General features: G+C 56.3%; 1 protein-coding gene across 1 annotated transcript in view; it reads right to left on the bottom strand.

Annotated features, from left to right (window-relative positions):
• Window positions 1-201: 201 nt before the first annotated feature.
• Window positions 202-21,261, bottom strand: part of LOC145340061 (uncharacterized) — a gene marked incomplete at its 3' end in the record, with an annotated part of 36,898 nt that continues 15,838 nt past the window's right edge. The window contains exons 5-20 of the mRNA XM_080184479.1: window positions 21,042-21,118; window positions 20,784-20,948; window positions 19,581-19,725; window positions 17,035-17,369; window positions 15,513-15,657; window positions 13,980-14,056; window positions 13,722-13,886; window positions 11,787-11,931; window positions 9,157-9,233; window positions 8,899-9,063; window positions 7,286-7,430; window positions 5,246-5,322; window positions 4,988-5,152; window positions 3,980-4,075; window positions 2,436-2,531; window positions 202-297 (exon numbers count right to left, since the gene is read on the bottom strand). Of these exons, the coding sequence (XP_080040605.1) occupies window positions 202-297; window positions 2,436-2,531; window positions 3,980-4,075; window positions 4,988-5,152; window positions 5,246-5,322; window positions 7,286-7,430; window positions 8,899-9,063; window positions 9,157-9,233; window positions 11,787-11,931; window positions 13,722-13,886; window positions 13,980-14,056; window positions 15,513-15,657; window positions 17,035-17,369; window positions 19,581-19,725; window positions 20,784-20,948; window positions 21,042-21,118 (2,171 nt within the window). The remainder of the gene's footprint in view (window positions 298-2,435; window positions 2,532-3,979; window positions 4,076-4,987; window positions 5,153-5,245; window positions 5,323-7,285; window positions 7,431-8,898; window positions 9,064-9,156; window positions 9,234-11,786; window positions 11,932-13,721; window positions 13,887-13,979; window positions 14,057-15,512; window positions 15,658-17,034; window positions 17,370-19,580; window positions 19,726-20,783; window positions 20,949-21,041; window positions 21,119-21,261) is intronic.

Below are 21,261 nucleotides of genomic sequence, written 5' to 3'. Positions count from 1 at the left end.
AACTACACCCCACTGCCCTCACTCATTACACCCCACTCCCCTCACTCACTACACCCCACTCCCCTCACTCACTACACCCCACTCCCCTCACTCACTACACCCCACTTCCACTCAGTCCCCACACACATTTATCCGAGTCCGGGATTCCAGCACTATATTTGTGGAATATTTTATCCAGACAAACTTGTGGGACATTGATACCTGAGGTTGGAGATTCTGTCGGGATTGGGGAATCTGGGTCAGTGGATTCCGGCTGGGATTTATCCTCGGCTCCCAGAGTTGGTGTTGTCCCTGGATCTGTGAGAAGGGAAAAGATATTGGAGATCACAGAGTAGAAATCATCCGGATCCTCAATGTTCATTCCGAGTATTGGGATAAATTTACACTTCCCAATATGTTCAACCCGAAGTCAGTCATGGCCCAGATCCTGTGTCACAACTGGGAATTTCATCAAACTGTACTCTAATTCCCGTCAGTACGTCCCAATCCTCCCACCCCTCTCAATCCAAATCCCCTCACCCCCTCAATCCCAATCCTCTCACCCCCTCAATCCCAATCCCCTCACCCCCTCAATCCCAATCCCCTCACCCCCTCAATCCCAATCCCCTCACCCCCTCAATCCCAATCCCCTCACCCCCTCAATCCTGATCCACTCAGCCCCACAATCCCGATCCCCTCACCCCCTCAATCCCAATCCCCTCACCCCCTCAATCCCGATCCCCTCACCCCCTCTATCCCGATCCCCTCACCCCTCTATCCCGATCCCCTCACCCCCTCAATCCCGATCTACTCACCCCCTCAATCCCGATCCCCTCACCCCTCAATCCTGATCCACTCACCCCCTCAATCCCGATCCACTCACCCCCTCAATCCCGATCCACTCACCCCCTCAATCCCGATCCACTCACCCCCTCAATCCCGATCCACTCACCCCCTCAATGCCGATCCACTCACCCCCTCAATCCCGATCCACTCAGCCCCACAATCCCGATCCCCTCACCCCCTCAATCCCGATGCCCTCACCCCCTCAATCCTGATCCCCTCACCCCCACAATCCAGATCCCCTCAGCCCCTCCATCCCGATCCCCTCACCCCCACAATCCAGATCCCCTCAGCCCCTCCATCCCGATCCCCTCACCCCCACAATCCAACACTGCTCATCCCCTCAATCCCAATCCACTCATTCTATAACTCTAACTCACTTCACTTCCAAAATCTCACTCCACTCAATCAATACATCCCACTCCCCACACTCCACAAATCCCATTCCCCACACTCCACAAATCCCATTCCCCACACTCCACAAACCCCATTCCCCACACTCCACAAACCCCATTCCCCACACTCCACAAATCCCATTCCCCACACTCCACAAATCCCATTCCCCACACTCCACAAATCCCATTCCCCACACTCCACAAACCCCATTCCCCACACTCCACAAACCCCATTCCCCACACTCCACAAACCCCATTCCCCACACTCCACAAATCCCATTCCCCACACTCCACAGATCCCATTCCCCACACTCCACAGATCCCATTCCCCTCACTCCACAGATCCCATTCCCCTCACTCCACAGATCCCATTCCCCACACTCCACAAATCCCATTCCCTCACTCCACAAATCCCATTCCCCTCACTCCACAGATCCCATTCCCCACACTCACTCAATCCAAATCCACTCATTCCCTCAATCCCATTTCCCTCATGGCATCAATTCCCTTTCCCTCACAGTGTCGATCCCGTTCCCCTCACAGCGTCGATCCCGTTCCCCTCACAGCGTCAATCCCATTCCCCTCACAGCGTCAATCCCATTCCCCTCACTCCCTCAATCCCATTCCCCTCACTCCCTCAATCCCATTCCCCTCACAGCGTCAATCCCATTCCCCTCACTCCCTCAATCCCATTCCCCTCACTCCCTCAATCCCATTCCCCTCACTCCCTCAATCCCATTCCCCTCACTCCCTCAATCCCATTCCCCTCACTCCCTCAATCCCATTCCCCTCACTCCCACAATCCCATTCCCATCACGACCCAAATCCCATCCTCACAAAAATTCCCGGTCCCTCACTGTGTAAATCCCACTCCACTCGCTCCCGAAATCCAATGACAGTCAGTCGATATCCCTCTCCCCCTCATTCACTACTTCCACTGCCCTTGCACACTTCACCCCACTCCCCTCACTCACTACACCCCACTCCCCTCACTCACTACACCCCACTCCCCTCACTCACTACACCCCACTCCCCTCACACACTACACCCCACCCCCTTCACTCACTACAGCCCACTCCCCTCGCTCACTACACCCCACTCCTCTCACTCACGACACCCCACTTCCACTCAGTCTCCACACACATTCATCCAAGTCCGGGATTCCAGCACTATATTTGGGGAATATTTAATCCAGACAAACTTGTGGGACATTGATACCTGAGGTTGGAGATTCTGTCGGGATTGGGGAATCTGGGTCAGTGGATTCCGGCTGGGATTTATCCTCGGCTCCCAGAGTTGGTGTTGTCCCTGGATCTGTGAGAAGGGAAAAGATATTGGAGATCACAGAGTAGAAATCATCCGGATCCTCAATGTTCATTCCGAGTATTGGGATAAATTTACACTTCCCAATATGTTCAACCCGAAGTCAGTCATGGCCCAGATCCTGTGTCACAACTGGGAATTTCATCAAACTGTACTCTAATTCCCGTCAGTACATCCCAATCCTCTCCCCCCCTCAATCCCAATCCCCTCACCCCCTCAATCCCAATCCCCTCGCCCCTTCAATCCCAATCCCCTCACCCCCTCAATCCCAATCCCCTCACCCCCTCAATCCCAATCCCCTCACCCCTTCAATCCCAATCCCCTCACCCCCTCAATCCCAATCCCCGCACCCCCTCAATCCCAATCCCCGCACCCCCTCAATCCCAATCCCCGCACCCCCTCAATCCCAATCCCCTCAACGCCAATCCCCTCACCCCCTCAATCCCGATCCCCTCACCCCCTCAATCCCGATCCATTCAGCCCCACAATCCCGATCTCCTCACCCCATCAATCCCGATGCCCTCACCCCCTCAATCCCGATCCCCTCACCCCCTTCAATCCCGATCCCCTCACCCCTTCAATCCCGATCCCCTCACCCCCTCAATCCCGATCCCCTCACCCCCTCAATCCCGATCCCCTCACCCCCTCAATCCCGAGACCCTCACCCCCACAATCCCGAGACCCTCACCCCTCAATCCCAATCCCCTCACTTCTTAAATCCAACACTGCTCATCCCCTCAATCCCAATCCCCTCACTCCTTCAGTCCCAACCCACTCATTCCATAACTCTAACTCACTTCACTCCCAAAATCTCACACCCATCACTCGCTACATCTCACTCACTCCACTTCCTCAATCCCACTCCCCTCAGTCACTATGCCCCAATCCACTTAATCAATACATCCTCTCCCCTCACTCCACAAATCCCATTCCCCTCACTCCACAAATCCCATTCCCCTCACTCCCTATATAACACCCTCTCACTCCCTCAACAGCATTCCCTTCACTCATTACATCCCACTCTGCTCAGTCCCGAAATCCAAGTCTCCTCATTCCCGAAATCCAACTCCCCTCACTCACTACACCCCACTCCCCTCACTCACTACACCCCACTCCCCTCACTCACTACACCCCACTCCCCTCACTCACTACACCCCACTCCCCTCGCTCACTACACCCCACTGCCCTCGCTCACTACACCCCACTGCCCTCGCTCACTACACCCCACTGCCCTCGCTCACTACACCCCAATCCCCTCACTCACTACATCCCACTCCCCTCACTCACTACACCTCACTCCCCTCACTCACTACACCCCACTCCCCTCGCTGACTACACCCCACTTCCACTCAGTCTCCACACACATTCATCCAACTCCGGGATCCCAGCACTATATTTGGGGAATATTTAAACCAGACAAACTTGTGGGACATTGATACCTGAGGTTGGAGATTCTGTCGGGATTGGGGAATCTGGGTCAGTGGATTCCGGCTGGGATTTATCCTCAGCTCCCAGAGTTGGTGTTGTCCCTGGATCTGTGAGAAGGGAAAAGATATTGGAGATCACAGAGTAGAAATCATCCGGATCCTCAATGTTCATTCCGAGTATTGGGATAAATTTACACTTCCCAATATGTTCAACCCGAAGTCAGTCATGGCACAGATCCTGTGTCAGAACTGGGAATTTCATCAAACTGTACTCTAATTCCCATCAGTACATCCCAATCCACTCACCCCCTCGATCCCGATCCCCTCACCCCCTCGATCCCAATCCCCTCAACCCCTCGATCCCAATCCCCTCAACCCCTCGAGCCCAATCCCCTCAACCCCTCGATCCCAATCCGCTCAACCCCTCGATCCCAATCCCCTCACCCCCTCGATCCCGATCCCCACACCCCCTCAATCCCGATCCCCTCACCCCCTCAATCACAATCCCCTCACCCCCTCAATCCCAATCCCTCACCCCCTCAATCCCAATCCTCTCAGCCCTCAATCCCACTCCCCTCAGTGACGATCCACCATTCCCCTCTATCACTACATCACACACCCTCACTCACTACACCCCACTCCCCTCACTCACTACATCACACTCCCTCACTCACTGCACCCCACCCCCCTCACTCACTGCACCCCACCCCCCTCACTCACTGCACCCCACCCCCCTCACTCACTGCACCCCACCCCCCTCACTCACTGCACCCCACCCCCCTCACTCACTGCACCCCACTCCCCTCACTCACTGCACCCCACTCACCTCACTCTCTACACCCCACTTCCCTCAGGCACTCCGTCCCTCTCCCCCTCAGGCACTCCGTCCCTCTCCCCCTCAGGCACTCCGTCCCTCTCCCCCTCAGGCACTCCGTCCCTCTCCCCCTCAGGCACTGGGTGTGTCAGTGTCCTGGTATATCCAGTCTCACCCTCCTGGGTCATTTTGAAACAGCAATGTACCTGTGCAATAAACAGCCTCACAGCCTGGTGTCGGTTTCAGCTCATAGGCATAGTAACTGCTGCAGTTTTTAATCTTTATCTCTCGCTTCCAGCTGCAGGGATTCCCATCCCAGTTAAAACAAACTGTCCGGTTTACTTCCCCCTGTTCCAGGGTGGGATGTGATCCTGAAATGAGGTGTATAAATATTGGAGAGCGTAAGCGATGTGAACAGTGCTGGACAGTGAGAGTAAATCTGATATTGTAAAGTCTGACTCTACCCTGTAACCAGCCTGAACGATGTGTGGAGCAGTGTCTCTCTGCAACCAGAGTCTCCGGAATCTTCCATCCGCTGGAACTGGAATAACAATCAGAAAGACAAGTTTACATTTCCCCACTCCCCCCGGGAGCGAGTCTCACTTCACCCCCACTGTCCCGGGAAGTGAGTGTCATGTTCTCCAAACTCCCCCAAAGACCAATTCCCATATTCCCCTCGTTTCCCAAGGGAGCGAGAGCCGCATTCTCCTCATTTCCCGTGGGACCGAGTCCCGCATTCTCCTCATTTCCCGTGGGACCGAGTCCCGCATTCTCCTCATTTCCCATGGGACCGAGTCCCGCATTCTCCTCATTTCCCGTGGGAGTGAGACTCGCATTCTCCCCGTTTCCCGTGGGAGTGAGACCCGCATTCTACTCGTTTCCCGTGGGAGCGAGACCCGCATTCTCCTCGTTTCCCGTGGGAGTGAGACCCGCATTCTCCTCGTTTCCCGTGGGAGTGAGACTCGCATTCTCCTCGTTTCCCATGGGAACGAGAGCCGCATTCTACTCGTTTCCCGTAGGAGCGAGTCCCGCATTCTCCTCATTTCCCGTGGGACCGAGTCCCGCATTCTCCTCATTTCCCGTGGGAGTGAGACCCGCATTCTCCTCGTTTCCCGTGGGAGCGAGACCCGCATTCTCCTCGTTCCCCGTGGGAGCGAGACCCGCATTCTCTTCGTTTCCCGTGGGAGCGAGACCCGCATTCTCCTCGTTTCCCGTGGGAGCGAGACCTGCATTCTCTTCGTTTCCCGTGGGAGCGAGACCCGCATTCTACTCGTTTCCCATGCTCATGGGAGCGAGTCCCATCTTCTCCACCATTCCCCTTGGGAGTGAGACCCGCATTCTCCCCACTACACGGGGAGTGTGTCCAACATTCTCCCCATCTCCTTAAGGGAGCCAGTCCCATATTCTCCACCATTCCCCCTGGCAACGAGTCCCGCATTATCCTTCTTTCACCATTGGAGAGAGTTCTACATTCTCCCCACTTCCCTTGGGACCAAGTCCCACATTCTCTGCCAATCCCCAGTGGAACGAGCTCCCAACTCTTCCCGGTCCCCTTGGGAGCAAAACAAACATTCTCCCAATTCCCCACGGCAATGCATTCCCTATTATCCCCCACTCCTCGTGGGAGTGCATCCCACATTCTTCCCTACACCACATGGGAAGGTCCCACATTCTCCTCACAATGACCTGGGAGTGAGTCCGCATTCTCGCACACTGACCCGGAGAATGGATCACACATTCTCCCAGCTTCCCGCGGGAGTGAGTCCCACAGTCTTCCCGACTCCCCCTGTGAGGGAGTCCCATATTCTTCCCAATCTCCCTTTGAAACGAGACCCACGTGCCCCCTCCTTCCCGTGGGAGTGAGTCCCACATTCTCCACCACTGCCCATGGGAGAGAGTCGGACTTTCTCCACAGTCCCCCATAGGAACAAGTCCCATATTCTCCCAGACTCCCCCTGGGAGTGAGCCCCAAACTGGCCTCAGTCCTTGTGGGAGGGAGGTCCCTAGACTCACCACTCTCCATGGGAATGAGTCCCACATTCTCCCCAGTCCCTCGGGAAAGACGTTTCTCCTGAATTCCGCTAACGGATATGTCTCTGACTGTCTCAGACTGAAAGCTTCCCTCCCCCTGTCCCACTCTCACTCGTGAGTAGAAACATCTTTTCTTGAGTGACGCTGTCCGAGTGCCTTTAATTACGCAGCTTTTCCATTCCACCTTCCCTCGCTGTTCGACCTCAGAAGAGAAGGAGGACACCAGGCAAGTGGTTTGTCACAGTCTGACATTGACAATCTCACTGGTCGTAGCTTCAGGAGCACTGGATGGAGCTCCCTGGCCTCATCATCGCTGGGCCCAATGTGGGGACCAAAGGAAAGTCCACTGGCCCTGTGGTGGGATTGGTCAACCAAGGCAGTGTGTAGGATAAAATATCCCACCCGTCATCACACCGCCTGAGACCAACTCCCAACATCCCGCGGGGAGAGGAGGGTGTGTCCCTACACCTTACCTGTTGAACCTGTACCATCCGTAGACAAGATCCTTGTCACACTGCACCTGTCCCACACACTCTGTCCCAGTACAATCGCTGCTTCTCCAGGGCTGGTTCAGCACCGTGTGATCTACACACGGGTCAGTGAGCGCTGAGTTTGGGTCTGAGTGACAGAGAAATGTTTAACGTTAATAGATAAATACAGTCAATCTCACACAGAGACTTGTGGCCACCCTCTCCCTCCCTCACACAGATAACAACAACCTCAATGCAGGAGAGAGTGTCGAGGGGGATGGGGGAATCTCAGTGACGTGGAGGGATTGGAGAATGTTGAGGAATGTTCTCCACGGGGAAGAGGTGAAGGAGGAGAGGAGATGTGATCGAGGGGTTCAGGATCACGAGAAGGGTCTGGGGCAGAGTCGAGAGGGAGAAAGAGTTTGTGTTGACAGGGTCGGGTCGAGAATGAGAGGGGGATAGAGAATTTCACAGGGATCAGGCAGAGAATCGATGGGGACACGGGGAGAAATGTTTTCACACGGTGAGTGGTTGGGGTGTGCAGTGAGCTGTCTGACAGTGTGGGGGAGGCAGGTTCAATCGAGGGATTCGCAAGGGAGTTCGACTGGAATCTGGAAAGGCCGAAAGTGCCGAAGTTACACCCCACTCCCCTCACTCACTGCACCCCACTCCCCTCACTCACTGCACCCCACTCCCCTCACTCACTGCACCCCACTCCCCTCACTCACTGCACCCCACTCCCCTCACTCTGCACCCCACTCCCCTCACTCACTGCATCCCACTCCCCTCACTCACTACACCCTACTCCCCATCACTCGCTGTACCCCACTCCCCTCACTCACTGCACCCCACTCCCCTCACTCACTGTACCTCACTCCCCTCACTCGCTGCACCCCACTCCCCTCACTCGCTACACCCCTCTCCCCTCACGCACTACACCCCTCTCCCCTCACTCTGTGCACCCCACTCCCCTCACTCACTGCACCCCACTCCCCTCACACTACAACGCACTCCCCTCACTCACTACAACCCACTCCCCTCAGTCACTCCATCCCTCTCCCCCTCAGTCACTCCGGCCCTCTCCCCCCAGTTACTCCGTTCCTCTCCCCCTCAGTCACTCTGGCCCTCTCCCCCTCAGTCACTCCGGCCCACTCCCCCTCAGTCACTCCGGCCCTCTCCCACTCAGTCACTCCAGCCCTCTCCCCATCAGTCACTCCGGCCCTCTCCCCCTCAGTCACTGTGGCCCTCGACCCCCCAGTTACTCCGTTCCTCTCCCCCTCAGTCACTCAATCCCTCTCCCCCTCAGTCACTCCATCCCTCTCCCCCTCAGTCACTCTGTCCGTCTGCCCCTCAGTCACTCCGTCCCTCTCCCCCTCACTCACTCCGTCCCTCTCTCCCTCAGTCTCTCCGTCCCTCTCCCCCTCAGTCACTCCGTCCATCTCCCCCTCAGTCACTCCGTCCCTCTCCCCCTCAGGCACTCCGTCCCTCTCCCCCTCAGTCACTCCGTCCCTCTCCCCCTCAGTCACTCCGTCCCTCTCCCCCTCAGTCACTGGGTGTGTCACTCTCCCGGTATATCCAGTCTCACCCTCCTGGGTCATTTTGAAACAGCAATGTACCTGTGCAATAAACAGCCTCACAGCCTGGTGTCGGTTTCAGCTCATAGACAAAGTAACTGCTGCAGTTTTTAATCTTTATCTCTCGCTTCCAGCTGCAGGGATTCCCATCCCAGTTAAAACAAACTGTCCGGTTTACTTCCCCCTGTTCCAGGGTGGGATGTGATCCTGAAATGAGGTGTATAAATATTGGAGAATGTAAGCGATGTGAACAGTGCTGGACAGTGAGAGTAAATCTGATATTGTAAAGTCTGACTCTACCCTGTAACCAGCCTGAACGATGTGTGGAGCAGTGTCTCTCTGCGACCGGAGTCTCCGGAATCTTCCGTCCGCCGGAACTGGAATAACAATCAGAAAGACAAGTTTACATTTCCCCACTCCCCCCGGGAGCGAGTCTCACTTTCACCCCCACTGTCCCGGGAAGTGAGTGTCATGTTCTCCAAACTCCCCCAAAGACCAATTCCCGCATTCTCCTCATTTCCCAAGGGAGCGAGACCCGCATTCTCCTCGTTACCCGTGAGTGAGACCCGCATTCTACTCGTTTCCCGTGGGAGTGAGACCCGCATTCTCCTCGTTTCCCATGGGAGCGAGAGCCGCATTCTCCTCGTTTCCCGTAGGAGCGAGTCCCGCATTCTCATTTCCCGTGGGAGCGAGTCCCGCATTCTCCTCATTTCCCACGGGAGTGAGACCCGCATTCTCCCTGTTTCCCGTGGGAGTGAGACCCGCATTCTACTCGTTTCCCATGGGAGCGAGACCCGCATTCTACTCGTTTCCCGTGGGAGTGAGACCCGCATTCTCCTCGTTTCCCATGGGAGCGAGAGCCGCATTCTCCTCGTTTCCCGTAGGAGCGAGTCCCGCATTCTCCTCATTTCCCGTGGGAGCGAGTCCCGCATTCTCCTCATTTCCCGCGGGAGTGAGACCCGCATTCTCCCTGTTTCCCGTGGGAGTGAGACCCGCATTCTACTCGTTTCCCATGGGAGCGAGACCCGCATTCTCCTCGTTTCCCGTGGGAGCGAGACCCGCATTCTCCTCGTTTCCCATGGGAGCGAGACCCACATTCTCTTCGTTTCCCGTGGGAGTGAGACTCGCATTCTCCTCATTTCCCGTGGGAGCAAGACCTGCATTCTCTTCGTTTCCCGTGGGAGTGAGACTCGCATTCTCCTCGTTTCCCATGGGAGCGAGACCCACATTCTCTTCGTTTCCCGTGGGAGTGAGACTCGCATTCTCTTCGTTTCCCGTGGGAGCGAGACCCGCATTCTCCTCGTTTCCCATGCCCATGGGAGCGAGTCCCATCTTCTCGGGAAGTGAGTGTCATGTTCTCCAAACTCCCCCAAAGACCAATTCCCACATTCTCCTCGTTTCCCCGTGGGAACGAGACCCGCGTTCTCCTCGTTTCCCATGGGAGCGAGACCCGCATTCTACTCGTTTCCCATGGAAGTGAGACCCGCATTCTCCTCTTTTCCCATGGGAGTGAGTCCCATCTTCTCCACCATTCCACGTGGGAGTGAGACCCGCATTCTCCCCACTACACGGGGAGTGTGTCCAACATTCTCCCCATCTCCTTAAGGGAGCCAGTCCCATATTCTCCACCATTCCCCCTGGCAATGAGTCCCGCATTCTCCTTCTTTCACCATTGGAGAGAGTTCTACATTCTCCCCACTTCCCTTGGGACCAAGTCCCACATTCTCTGCCAATCCCCAGTGGAACGAGCTCCCAACTCTTCCCGGTCCCCTTGGGAGTAAAACGAACATTCTCCCAATTCCCCACGGCAATGCATTCCCTATTATCCCCCACTCCTCGTGGGAGTGCATCCCACATTCTTCCCTACACCACATGGGAAGGTCCCACATTCTCCTCACTCTGACCTGGGAGTGAGTCCGCATTCTCGCACACTGACCCGGAGAACGGATCACACATTCTCCCAGCTTCCCGGGAGCGAGTCCCACAGTCTCCCCAACTCCCCCTGTGAGGGAGTCCCATATTCTTCCCAATCTCCCTTTGAAACGAGACCCACGAGCTCCCTCCTTCCCGTGGGAGTGAGTCCCACATTCTCCACCACTGCCCATGGGAGAGAGTCGGACTTTCTCCACAGTCCCCCATAGGAACAAGTCCCATATTCTCCCAGACTCCCCATGGGAGTGAGCCCCAAACTGGCCTCAATCCTTGTGGGAGGGAGGTCCCCATACTCACCACTCTCCATGGGAATGAAGTGGAGGCTGCCTCGCTAAATATTTTTAAGAAGCGGGTTGATGGGTTTTTGATAAGAGAGGGGATTAAGGGTTATGGGGAGAGGGCGGGAAAGTGGAACTGAGCCACAGCAGATCAGCCATGATCTTATTGAATGGCGGGGCAGGCTCAAAGGGCTAGATGGCCTACTCCTGCTCCTATTTCTTATGTTCTTATGTTCTTATGAATGAGTCCCACATTCTCCCCAGTACCTCGGGAAAGACGTTTCTCCTGAATTCCGCTAACGGATTTGTCTCTGACTGTCTGAGACTGAAAGCTTCCCTCCCCCTGTCCCACTCTCACTCGTGAGTAGAAACATCTTTTCTTGAGTGACACTGTCCGAGTGCCTTTAATTACGCAGCTTTTCCATTCCACCTTCCCTCGCTGTTCAACCTCAGAAGAGAAGGAGGACACCAGGCAAGTGGTTTGTCGCAGTCTGACATTGACAATCTCACTGGTCGTAGCTTCAGGAGCACTGGATGGAGCTCCCTGGCCTCATCATCGCTGGGCCCAATGTGGGGACCAAAGGAAAGTCCACTGGCCCTGTGGTGGGATTGGTCAACCAAGGCAGTGTGTAGGATAAAATATCCCACCCGTCATCACACCGCCTGAGAACAACTCCCAACATCCCACGGGGAGAGGAGGGTGTGTCCCCTACACCTTACCTGTTGAACCTGTACCATCCGTAGACAAGATCCTTGTCACACTGCACCTGTCCCACACACTCTGTCCCAGTACAATCGCTGCTTCTCCAGGGCTGGTTCAGCACCGTGTGATCTACACACGGGTCAGTGAGCGCTGAGTTTGGGTCTGAGTGACAGAGAGATGTTTAACGTTAACAGATAAAGTACAGTCAATCTCACACAGAGACTTGTGGCCACCCTCTTCCTCCCTCACACAGATAACAACAACCTCAATGCAGGAGAGAATGTCGAGGGGGATGGGGGAATCTCAGTGACGTGGAGGGATTGGAGAAAATTGGGGAATGTTCTCCACGGGGAAGAGGTGAAGGAGGAGAGGAGATTTGATCAAGGGGTTCAGGATCACGAGGAGGGTCTGGGGCAGAGTCGAGAGGGAGAAAGAGTTTGTGTTGACAGGGTCGGGTCGAGAATGAGAGGGGGACAGAGAATTTCACGTGGATCAGGCAGAGAATCGATGGGGACACGGGGAGAAATGTTTTCACACGGTGAGTGGTTGGGGTGTGCAGTGAGCTGTCTGACAGTGTGGGGGAGGCAGGTTCAATCGAGGGATTCGCAAGGGAGTTCGACTGGAATCTGGAAAGGCCGAAAGTGCCGAGGGTACACCCCACTCCCCTCACTCACTGCACCCCACTCCCCTCACTCGCTGCACCCCACTCCCCTCACTCGCTGCATCCCACTCCCCTCACTCGCTGCACCCCACTCCCCTCACTCGCTGCACCCCACTCCCCTCACTCACTACACCCCACTCCCCTCACTCACTACACCCACTCCCCTCACTCGCTGCACCCCACTCCCCTCACTCGCTGCACCCCACTCCCCTCGGTCACTGCACCCCACTCCCCTCACTCGCTGCACCCCACTCCCCTCACTCGCTGCACCTCACTCGCTGCACCCCACTCCCCTCACTCGCTGCACCCCACTCCCCTCACTCGCTGCACCCCACTCCCCTCACTCGCTGCACCCCACTCCCCTCACTCGCTGCACCCCACTCCCCTCACTCGCTGCACCCCACTCCCCTCACTCGCTGCACCCCACTCCCCTCACTCGCTGCACCCCACTCCCCTCACTCGCTGCACCCCACTCCCCTCACTCGCTGCACCCCACTCCCCTCACTCGCTGCACCCCACTCCCCTCACTCGCTGCACCCCACTCCCCTCACTCGCTGCACCCCACTCCCCTCACTCGCTGCACCCCACTCCCCTCACTCGCTGCACCCCACTCCCCTCACTCGCTGCACCCCACTCCCCTCACTCGCTGCACCCCACTCCCCTCACTCGCTGCACCCCACTCCCCTCACTCGCTACACCCCACTCCCCTCACTCGCTGCACCCCACTCCCCTCACTCGCTGAACCCCACTCCCCTCACTCGCTGCACCCCACTCCCCTCACTCACTACACCCCACTCCCCTCACTCACTACACCCCTCTCCCCTCACTCCGTGCACCCCACTCCCCTCACTCCGTGCACCCCACTCCCCTCACTCACTGCACCCCACTCCCCTCACTCACTGCACCCCACTCCCCTCACTCACTGCACCCCACTCCCCTCACTCACTGCACCCCACTCCCCTCACACTACAACGCACTCCCCTCACACTACAACGCACTCCCCTCACTCACTACAACCCACTCCCCTCACTCACTCCATCCCTCTCCCCCTCAGTCACTCCGGCCCTCTCCCCCCAGTTACTCCGGCCCTCTCGCCCTCAGTCACTCCGGCCCACTCCCCCTCACTCACTCCGTCCCTCACCCCCTCAGTCACTCCGTCCCACTCCCCCTCAATCACTCCGTCCCTCTCCCCCGCAGTCACTCCGTCCCTCTCCCCCTCAGTCACTGGGTGTGTCAGTGTCCCGGTATATCCAGTCTCACCCTCCTGGGTCATTTTGAAACAGCAATGTACCTGTGCAATAAACAGCCTCACAGCCTGGTGTCGGTTTCAGCTCATAGACAAAGTAACTGCTGCAGTTTTTAATCTTTATCTCTCGCTTCCAGCTGCAGGGATTCCCATCCCAGTTAAAACAAACTGTCCGGTTTACTTCCCCCTGTTCCAGGGTGGGATGTGATCCTGAAATGAGGTGTATAAATATTGGAGAGTGTAAGCGATGTGAACAGTGCTGGACAGTGAGAGTAAATCTGATATTGTAAAGTCTGATTCTACCCTGTAACCAGCCTGAACGATGTGTGGAGCAGTGTCTCTCTGCGACCGGAGTCTCCGGAATCTTCCATCCGCCGGAACTGGAATAACAATCAGAAAGACAAGTGAGACTCGCTCCCCCCTGGAGCGAGTCTCACTTCACCCCCACTGTCCCGGGAAGTGAGTGTCATGTTCTCCAAACTCCCCCAAAGACCAATTCCCACATTCTCCTCGTTTCCCCGTGGGAGTGAGACCCGAATTCTCCTCGTTACCCATGGGAGTGAGACCCGCATTCTACTCGTTTCCCATGGGAGTGAGACCCGCATTCTCCTCTTTTCCCATGGGAGTGAGACCCATCTTCTCCACCATTCCACGTGGGAGTGAGACCCGCATTCTCCCCACTACACGGGGAGTGTGTCCAACATTCTCCCCATCTCCTTAAGGGAGCCAGTCCCATATTCTCCACCATTCCCCCTGGCAACGAGTCCCGCATTATCCTTCTTTCACCATTGGAGAGAGTTCTACATTCTCCCCACTTCCCTTGGGACCAAGTCCCACATACTCTGCCAAACCCCAGTGCAACGAGCTCCCAACTCTTCCCGGTCCCCTTGGGAGCAAAACAAACATTCTCCCAATTCCCCACGGCAATGCGTTCCCTATTATCCCCCACTCCTCGTGGGAGTGCATCCCACATTCTTCCCTACACCACATGGGAAGGTCCCACATTCTCCTCACAATGACCTGGGAGTGAGTCCGCATTCTCGCACACTGACCCGGAGAACGGGCCACACATTCTCCCAGCTTCCCGGGAGCGAGTCCCACAGTCTCCCCAACTCCCCCTGTGAGGGTGTCCCATATTCTTCCCAATTTCCCTTTGAAATGAGACCCACGAGCTCCCTGCTTCCCGTGGGAGTGAGTCCCACATTCTCCACCACTGCCCATGGGAGAGAGTTGGACTTTCTCCACAGTCCCCCATAGGAACAAGTCCCATATTCTCCCAGACTCCCCATGGGAGTGAGCCCCAAACTGGCCTCAATCCTTGTGAGAGGGAGGTCCCCATACTCACCACTCTCCATGGGAATGAGTCCCACATTCTCCCCAGTCCCTCGGGAAAGACGTTTCTCCTGAATTCCGCTAACGGATTTGTCTCTGACTGTCTGAGACTGAAAGGTTCCCTCCCCCTGTCCCACTCTCACTCGTGAGTAGAAACATCTTTTCTTGAGTGACGCTGTCCGAGTGCCTTTAATTACACAGCTTTTCCATTCCACCTTCCCTCGCTGTTCGACCTCAGAAGAGAAGGAGGACACCAGGCAAGTGGTTTGTCGCAGTCTGACATTGACAATCTCACTGGTCGTAGCTTCAGGAGCACTGGAAGGAGCTCCCTGGCCTCATCATCGCTGGACCCAATGTGGGGACCAACAGAAAGTCCACTGGCCCTGTGGTGGGATTGGTCAACCAAGGCAGTGTGTAGGATAAAATATCCCACCCGTCATCACACCGCCTGAGACCAACTCCCAACATCCCGCGGGGAGAGGAGGGTGTGTCCCTACACCTTACCTGTTGAACCTGTACCATCCGTAGACAAGATCCTTGTCACACTGCACCTGTCCCACACACTCTGTCCCAGTACAATCGCTGCTTCTCCAGGGCTGGTTCAGCACCGTGTGATCTACACACGGGTCAGTGAGCGCTGAGTTTGGGTCTGAGTGACAGAGAAATGTTTAACGTTAACAGATAAATTACAGTCAATCTCACACAGAGACTTGTGGCCACCCTCTCCCTCCCTCACACAGATAACAACAACTTCAATGCAGGAGAGAGTGTCGAGGGGGATGGGGGAATCTCAGTGACGTGGAGGGATTGGAGAATGTTGGGGAATGTTCTCCACGGGGAAGAGGTGAAGGAGGAGAGGAGATTAGATCGAGGGGTTCAGGATCACGAGGAGGGTCTGGGGCAGAGTCGAGAGGGAGAAAGAGTTTGTGTTGACAGGGTCGGGTCGAGAATGAGAGGGGGATAGAGAATTTCACAGGGATCAGGCAGAGAATCGATGGGGACACGGGTAAAATGTTTTCACATGGTGAGTGGTTGGGGTGTGCAGTGAGCTGTCTGACAGTGTGGGGGAGGCAGGTTCAATCGAGGGATTCGCAAGGGAGTTCGACTGGAATCTGGAAAGGCCGAAAGTGCCGAGGTTACACCCCACTCCCCTCACTCACTGCACCCCACTCCCCTCACTCACTGCACCCCACTCCCCTCACTCACTGCACCCCACTCCCCTCACTCACTACACCCCACTCTCCTCACTCACTGCACCCCACTCCCCTCACTCACTGCATCCCACTCCCCTCACTCACTACACCCTACTCCCCATCACTCGCTGTACCCCACTCCCCTCACTCACTGCACCCCACTCCCCTCACTCACTGCACCCCTCTCCCCTCACTCTGTGCACCCCACTCCCCTCACTCACTGCACCCCACTCCCCTCACACTACAACGCACCCCCCTCACTCACTACAACCCACTCCCCTCAGTCACTCCGGCCCTCTCCCCCCAGTTACTCCGTTCCTCTCCCCCTCAGTCACTCTGGCCCTCTCCCCCTCAGTCACTCCGGCCCACTCCCCCTCAGTCACTCCGGCCCTCTCCCACTCAGTCACTCCAGCCCTCTCCCCATCAGTCACTCCGGCCCTCTCCCCCTCAGTCACTGTGGCCCTCGACCCCCCAGTTACTCCGTTCCTCTCCCCCTCAGTCACTCCGTCCCTCTCCCCCTCAGTCACTCCGTCCCTCTCCCCCTCAGTCACTCCATCCCTCTCCCCCTCAGTCACTCCATCCCTCTCCCCCTCAGTCACTCCATCCCTCTCCCCCTCAGTCACTCCATCCCTCTCCCCCTCAGTCACTCTGTCCGTCTCCCCCTCAGTCACTCCGTGCCTCTCCCCCTCAGGCACTCCGTCCCTCTCCCCCTCAGTCACTCCGTCCCTCTCCCCCTCAGTCACTCCGTCCCTCTCCCCCTCAGTCACTGGGTGTGTCACTCTCCCGGTATATCCAGTCTCACCCTCCTGGGTCATTTTGAAACAGCAATGTACCTGTGCAATAAACAGCCTCACAGCCTGGTGTCGGTTTCAGCTCATAGACAAAGTAACTGCTGCAGTTTTTAATCTTTATCTCTCGCTTCCAGCTGCAGGGATTCCCATCCCAGTTAAAACAAACTGTCCGGTTTACTTCCCCCTGTTCCAGGGTGGGATGTGATCCTGAAATGAGGTGTATAAATATTGGAGAGTGTAAGCGATGTGAACAGTGCTGGACAGTGAGAGTAAATCTGATATTGTAAAGTCTGACTCTACCCTGTATCCAGCCTGAACGATGTGTGGAGCAGTGTCTCTCTGCGACCGGAGTCTCCGGAATCTTCCGTCCGCCGGAACTGGAATAACAATCAGAAAGACAAGTTTACATTTCCCCACTCCCCCCGGGAGCGAGTCTCACTTTCACCCCCACTGTCCCGGGAAGTGAGTGTCATGTTCTCCAAACTCCCCCAAAGACCAATTCCCGCATTCTCCTCATTTCCCAAGGGAGCGAGAGCCGCATTCTCCTCGTTACCCGTGAGTGAGACCCGCATTCTACTCGTTTCCCGTGGGAGTGAGACCCGCATTCTCCTCGTTTCCCATGGGAGCGAGAGCCGCATTCTCCTCGTTTCCCATGGGAGCTAGACCCGCATTCTCCTCGTTTCCCGTAGGAGCGAGCCCCGCATTCTCCTCATTTCCCGTGGGAGTGAGACCCGCATTCTCCTCGTTTCCCATGGGAGCGAGAGCCGCATTCTCCTCGTTTCCAGTAGGAGCGAGACCCGCATTCTCCCTGTTTCCCGTAGGAGCGAGTCCCGCATTCTCCTCATTTCCCGCGGGAGTGAGACCCGCATTCTCCCTGTTTCCCGTGGGAGTGAGACCCGCATTCTACTCGTTTCCCATGGGAGCGAGACCCGCATTCTCCTCGTTTCCCGTGGGAGCGAGTCCCGCATTCTCCTCGTTTCCCGTGGGAGCGAGACCCACATTCTCCTCGTTTCCCGTGGGAGCGAGACCCGCATTCTCCTCGTTTCCCATGGGAGCGAGACCCACATTCTCTTCGTTTCCCGTAGGAGTGAGACTCGCATTCTCCTCATTTCCCGTGGGAGCAAGACCTGCATTCTCTTCGTTTCCCGTGGGAGCGAGACCCGCATTCTCCTCGTTTCCCATGCCCATGGGAGCGAGTCCCATCTTCTCGGGAAGTGAGTGTCATGTTCTCCAAACTCCCCCAAAGACCAATTCCCACATTCTCCTCGTTTCCCCGTGGGAGCGAGACCCGGGTTCTCCTCGTTTCCCATGGGAGCGAGACCCGCATTCTACTCGTTTCCCATGGGAGTGAGACCCGCATTCTCCTCTTTTCCCATGGGAGTGAGACCCATCTTCTCCACCATTCCACGTGGGAGTGAGACCCGCATTCTCCCCACTACACGGGGAGTGTGTCCAACATTCTCCCCATCTCCTTAAGGGAGCCAGTCCCATATTCTCCACCATTCCCCCTGGCAACGAGTCCCGCATTCTCCTTCTTTCACCATTGGAGAGAGTTCTACATTCTCCCCACTTCCCTTGGGACCAAGTCCCACATACTCTGCCAATCCCCAGTGGAACGAGCTCCCAACTCTTCCCGGTCCCCTTGGGAGCAAAACAAACATTCTCCCAATTCCCCACGGCAATGCATTCCCTATTATCCCCCACTCCTCGTGGGAGTGCATCCCACATTCTTCCCTACACCACATGGGAAGGTCCCACATTCTCCTCACTCTGACCTGGGAGTGAGTCCGCATTCTCGCACACTGACCCGCAGAACGGATCACACATTCTCCCAGCTTCCCGGGAGCGACTCCCACAGTCTCCCCAACTCCCACTGTAAGGGAATCCCATATACTTCCCACTTTCCCTTTGAAACGAGACCCATGAGCTCCCTTGTTCCCGTGGGAGTGAGTCCCACATTCTCCACCACTGCCCATGGGAGAGAGTCGGACTTTCTCCACAGTCCCCCATAGGAACAAGTCCCATATTCTCCCAGACTCCCCATGGGAGTGAGCCCCAAACTGGCCTCAATCCTTGTGGGTGGGAGGTCCCCATACTCACCACTCTCCATGGGAATGAGTCCCACATTCTCCCCATATCTCGGGAAAGATGTTTCTCCTGAATTCCGCTAACGGATTTGTCTCTGACTGTCTCAGACTGAAAGCTTCCCTCCCCCTGCCCCACTCTCACTCGCGAGTGGAAACATCTTTTCTTGAGTGACACTGTCCGAGTGCCTTTAATTACGCAGCTTTTCCATTCCACCTTCCCTCGCTGTTCGACCTCAGAAGAGAAGGAGGACACCAGGCAAGTGGTTTGTCCCAGTCTGACATTGACAATCTCACTGGTCGTAGCTTCAGGAGCACTGGATGGAGCTCCCTGGCCTCATCATCGCTGGGCCCAATGTGGGGACCAACGGAAAGTCCACTGGCCCTGTGGTGGGATTGGTCAACCAAGGCAGTGTGTAGGATAAAATATCCCACGTCATCACACCGCCTGAGACCAACTCCCAACATCCCGTGGGGTGAGCAGGGTGTGTCCCTACACCTTACCTGTTGAACCTGTACCATCCGTAGACAAGATCCTTGTCACACTGCACCTGTCCCACACACTCTGTCCCAGTACAATCGCTGCTTCTCCAGGGCTGGTTCAGCACCGTGTGATCTACACACGGGTCAGTGAGAGCTGAGTTTGGGTCTGAGTGACAGAGAAATGTTTAACGTTAACAGATAAAGTACAGTCAATCTCATACAGAGACTTGTGGCCACCCTCTCCCTCCCTCACACAGATAACAACAACCTCAGTGCAGGAGAGAATGTCGAGGGGGATGGGGGAATCTCAGTGACGTGGAGGGATTGGAGAAAGTTGGGGAATGTTCTCCACGGGGAAGAGGTGAAGGAGGAGAGGAGATTTGATCAAGGGGTTCAGGATCACGAGGAGGGTCTGGGGCAGAGTCGAGAGGGAGAAAGAGTTTGTGTTGACAGGGTCGGGTCGAGAATGAGAGGGGGATAGAGAATTTCACAGGGATCAGGCAGAGAATGGATGGGGACACGGGGAGAAATGTTTTCACACGGTGAGTGGTTGGGGTGTGCAGTGAGCTGTCTGACAGTGTGGGGGAGGCAGGTTCAATCGAGGGATTCGCAAGGGAGTTCGACTGGAATCTGGAAAGGCCGAAAGTGCCGAGGTTACACCCACTCCCCTCACTCGCTGCACCCCACTCCCCTCAGTCACTACAGCCCACTCCCCTCGCTCACTGCACCCCACTCCCCTCGCTCACTGCACCCCACCCCCCTCGCTCACTATACCCCACCCCCCTCAGTCACTATGCCACACTCCCCTCAGTCACCATGCCACACTCCCCTCAGTCACCATGCCACACTCCCCCCCGGTCACTCCGTCCCCCTCCCCCTCGGTCACTCCGTCCCCCTCCCCCTCGGTCACTCCGTCCCCCTCCCCCTCGGTCACTCCGTCCCCCTCCCCCTCGGTCATTCCGACCCCCTCTCCCTCGGTCACTCCGTCCCCCTCCCCCTCGGTCACTCCGTCCCCCTCCCCCTCGGTCACTCCGTCCCCCTCCCCCTCGGTCATTCCGACCCCCTCTCCCTCGGTCACTCCGTCCCCCTCCCCCTCGGTCACTCCGTCCCTCTCCCCCTCATTCACTCCGTCCCTCTCCCCCTCAGTCACTCCGTCCCTGGGTGTGTCAGTGTCCCGGTATATCCAGTCTCACCCTCCTGGGTCATTTTGAAACAGCAATGTACCTGTGCAATAAACAGCGTAACAGCCTGGTGTCGGTTTCAGCTCATAGACAAAGTAACTGCTGCAGTTTTTAATCTTTATCTCTCGCTCCCAGCTGCAGTGATTCCCATCCCAGTTAAAACAAACTGTCCGGTTTACTTCCCCCTGTTCCAGGGTGGGATGTGATCCTGAAATGAGGTGTATAAATATTGGAGAGTGTAAGCGATGTGAACAGTGCTGGACAGTGAGAGTAAATCTGATATTGTAAAGTCTGACTCTACCCTCTAACCAGCCTGGAGTTCCTGTGGAGCAGTGTCCCAGTGCGACTGGAGTCTCCGGAATCTTCCATCCTCCAGAACTGGAACAACAATCACAGAGACAGAGAATTACAGAGTGATACAGCCGGGATTGAGAGCCATTCGGTCCTCTGTGTCCCTGCTAGCCCCTGTGAATGATCTATCCAATGTTGTCTCACACTCCTCCCATTCCTCTCCCCACTGG

Source organism: Carcharhinus amblyrhynchos, unplaced genomic scaffold (genome assembly GCF_965287045.1).
Source record: "Carcharhinus amblyrhynchos unplaced genomic scaffold, sCarAmb.v2.hapA scaffold_752, whole genome shotgun sequence".
Lineage (NCBI taxonomy): Eukaryota > Metazoa > Chordata > Chondrichthyes > Carcharhiniformes > Carcharhinidae > Carcharhinus > Carcharhinus amblyrhynchos.
Note: the sequence above shows the minus strand (reverse complement) of the source record. Positions and strands in the feature narration are given on the sequence as shown.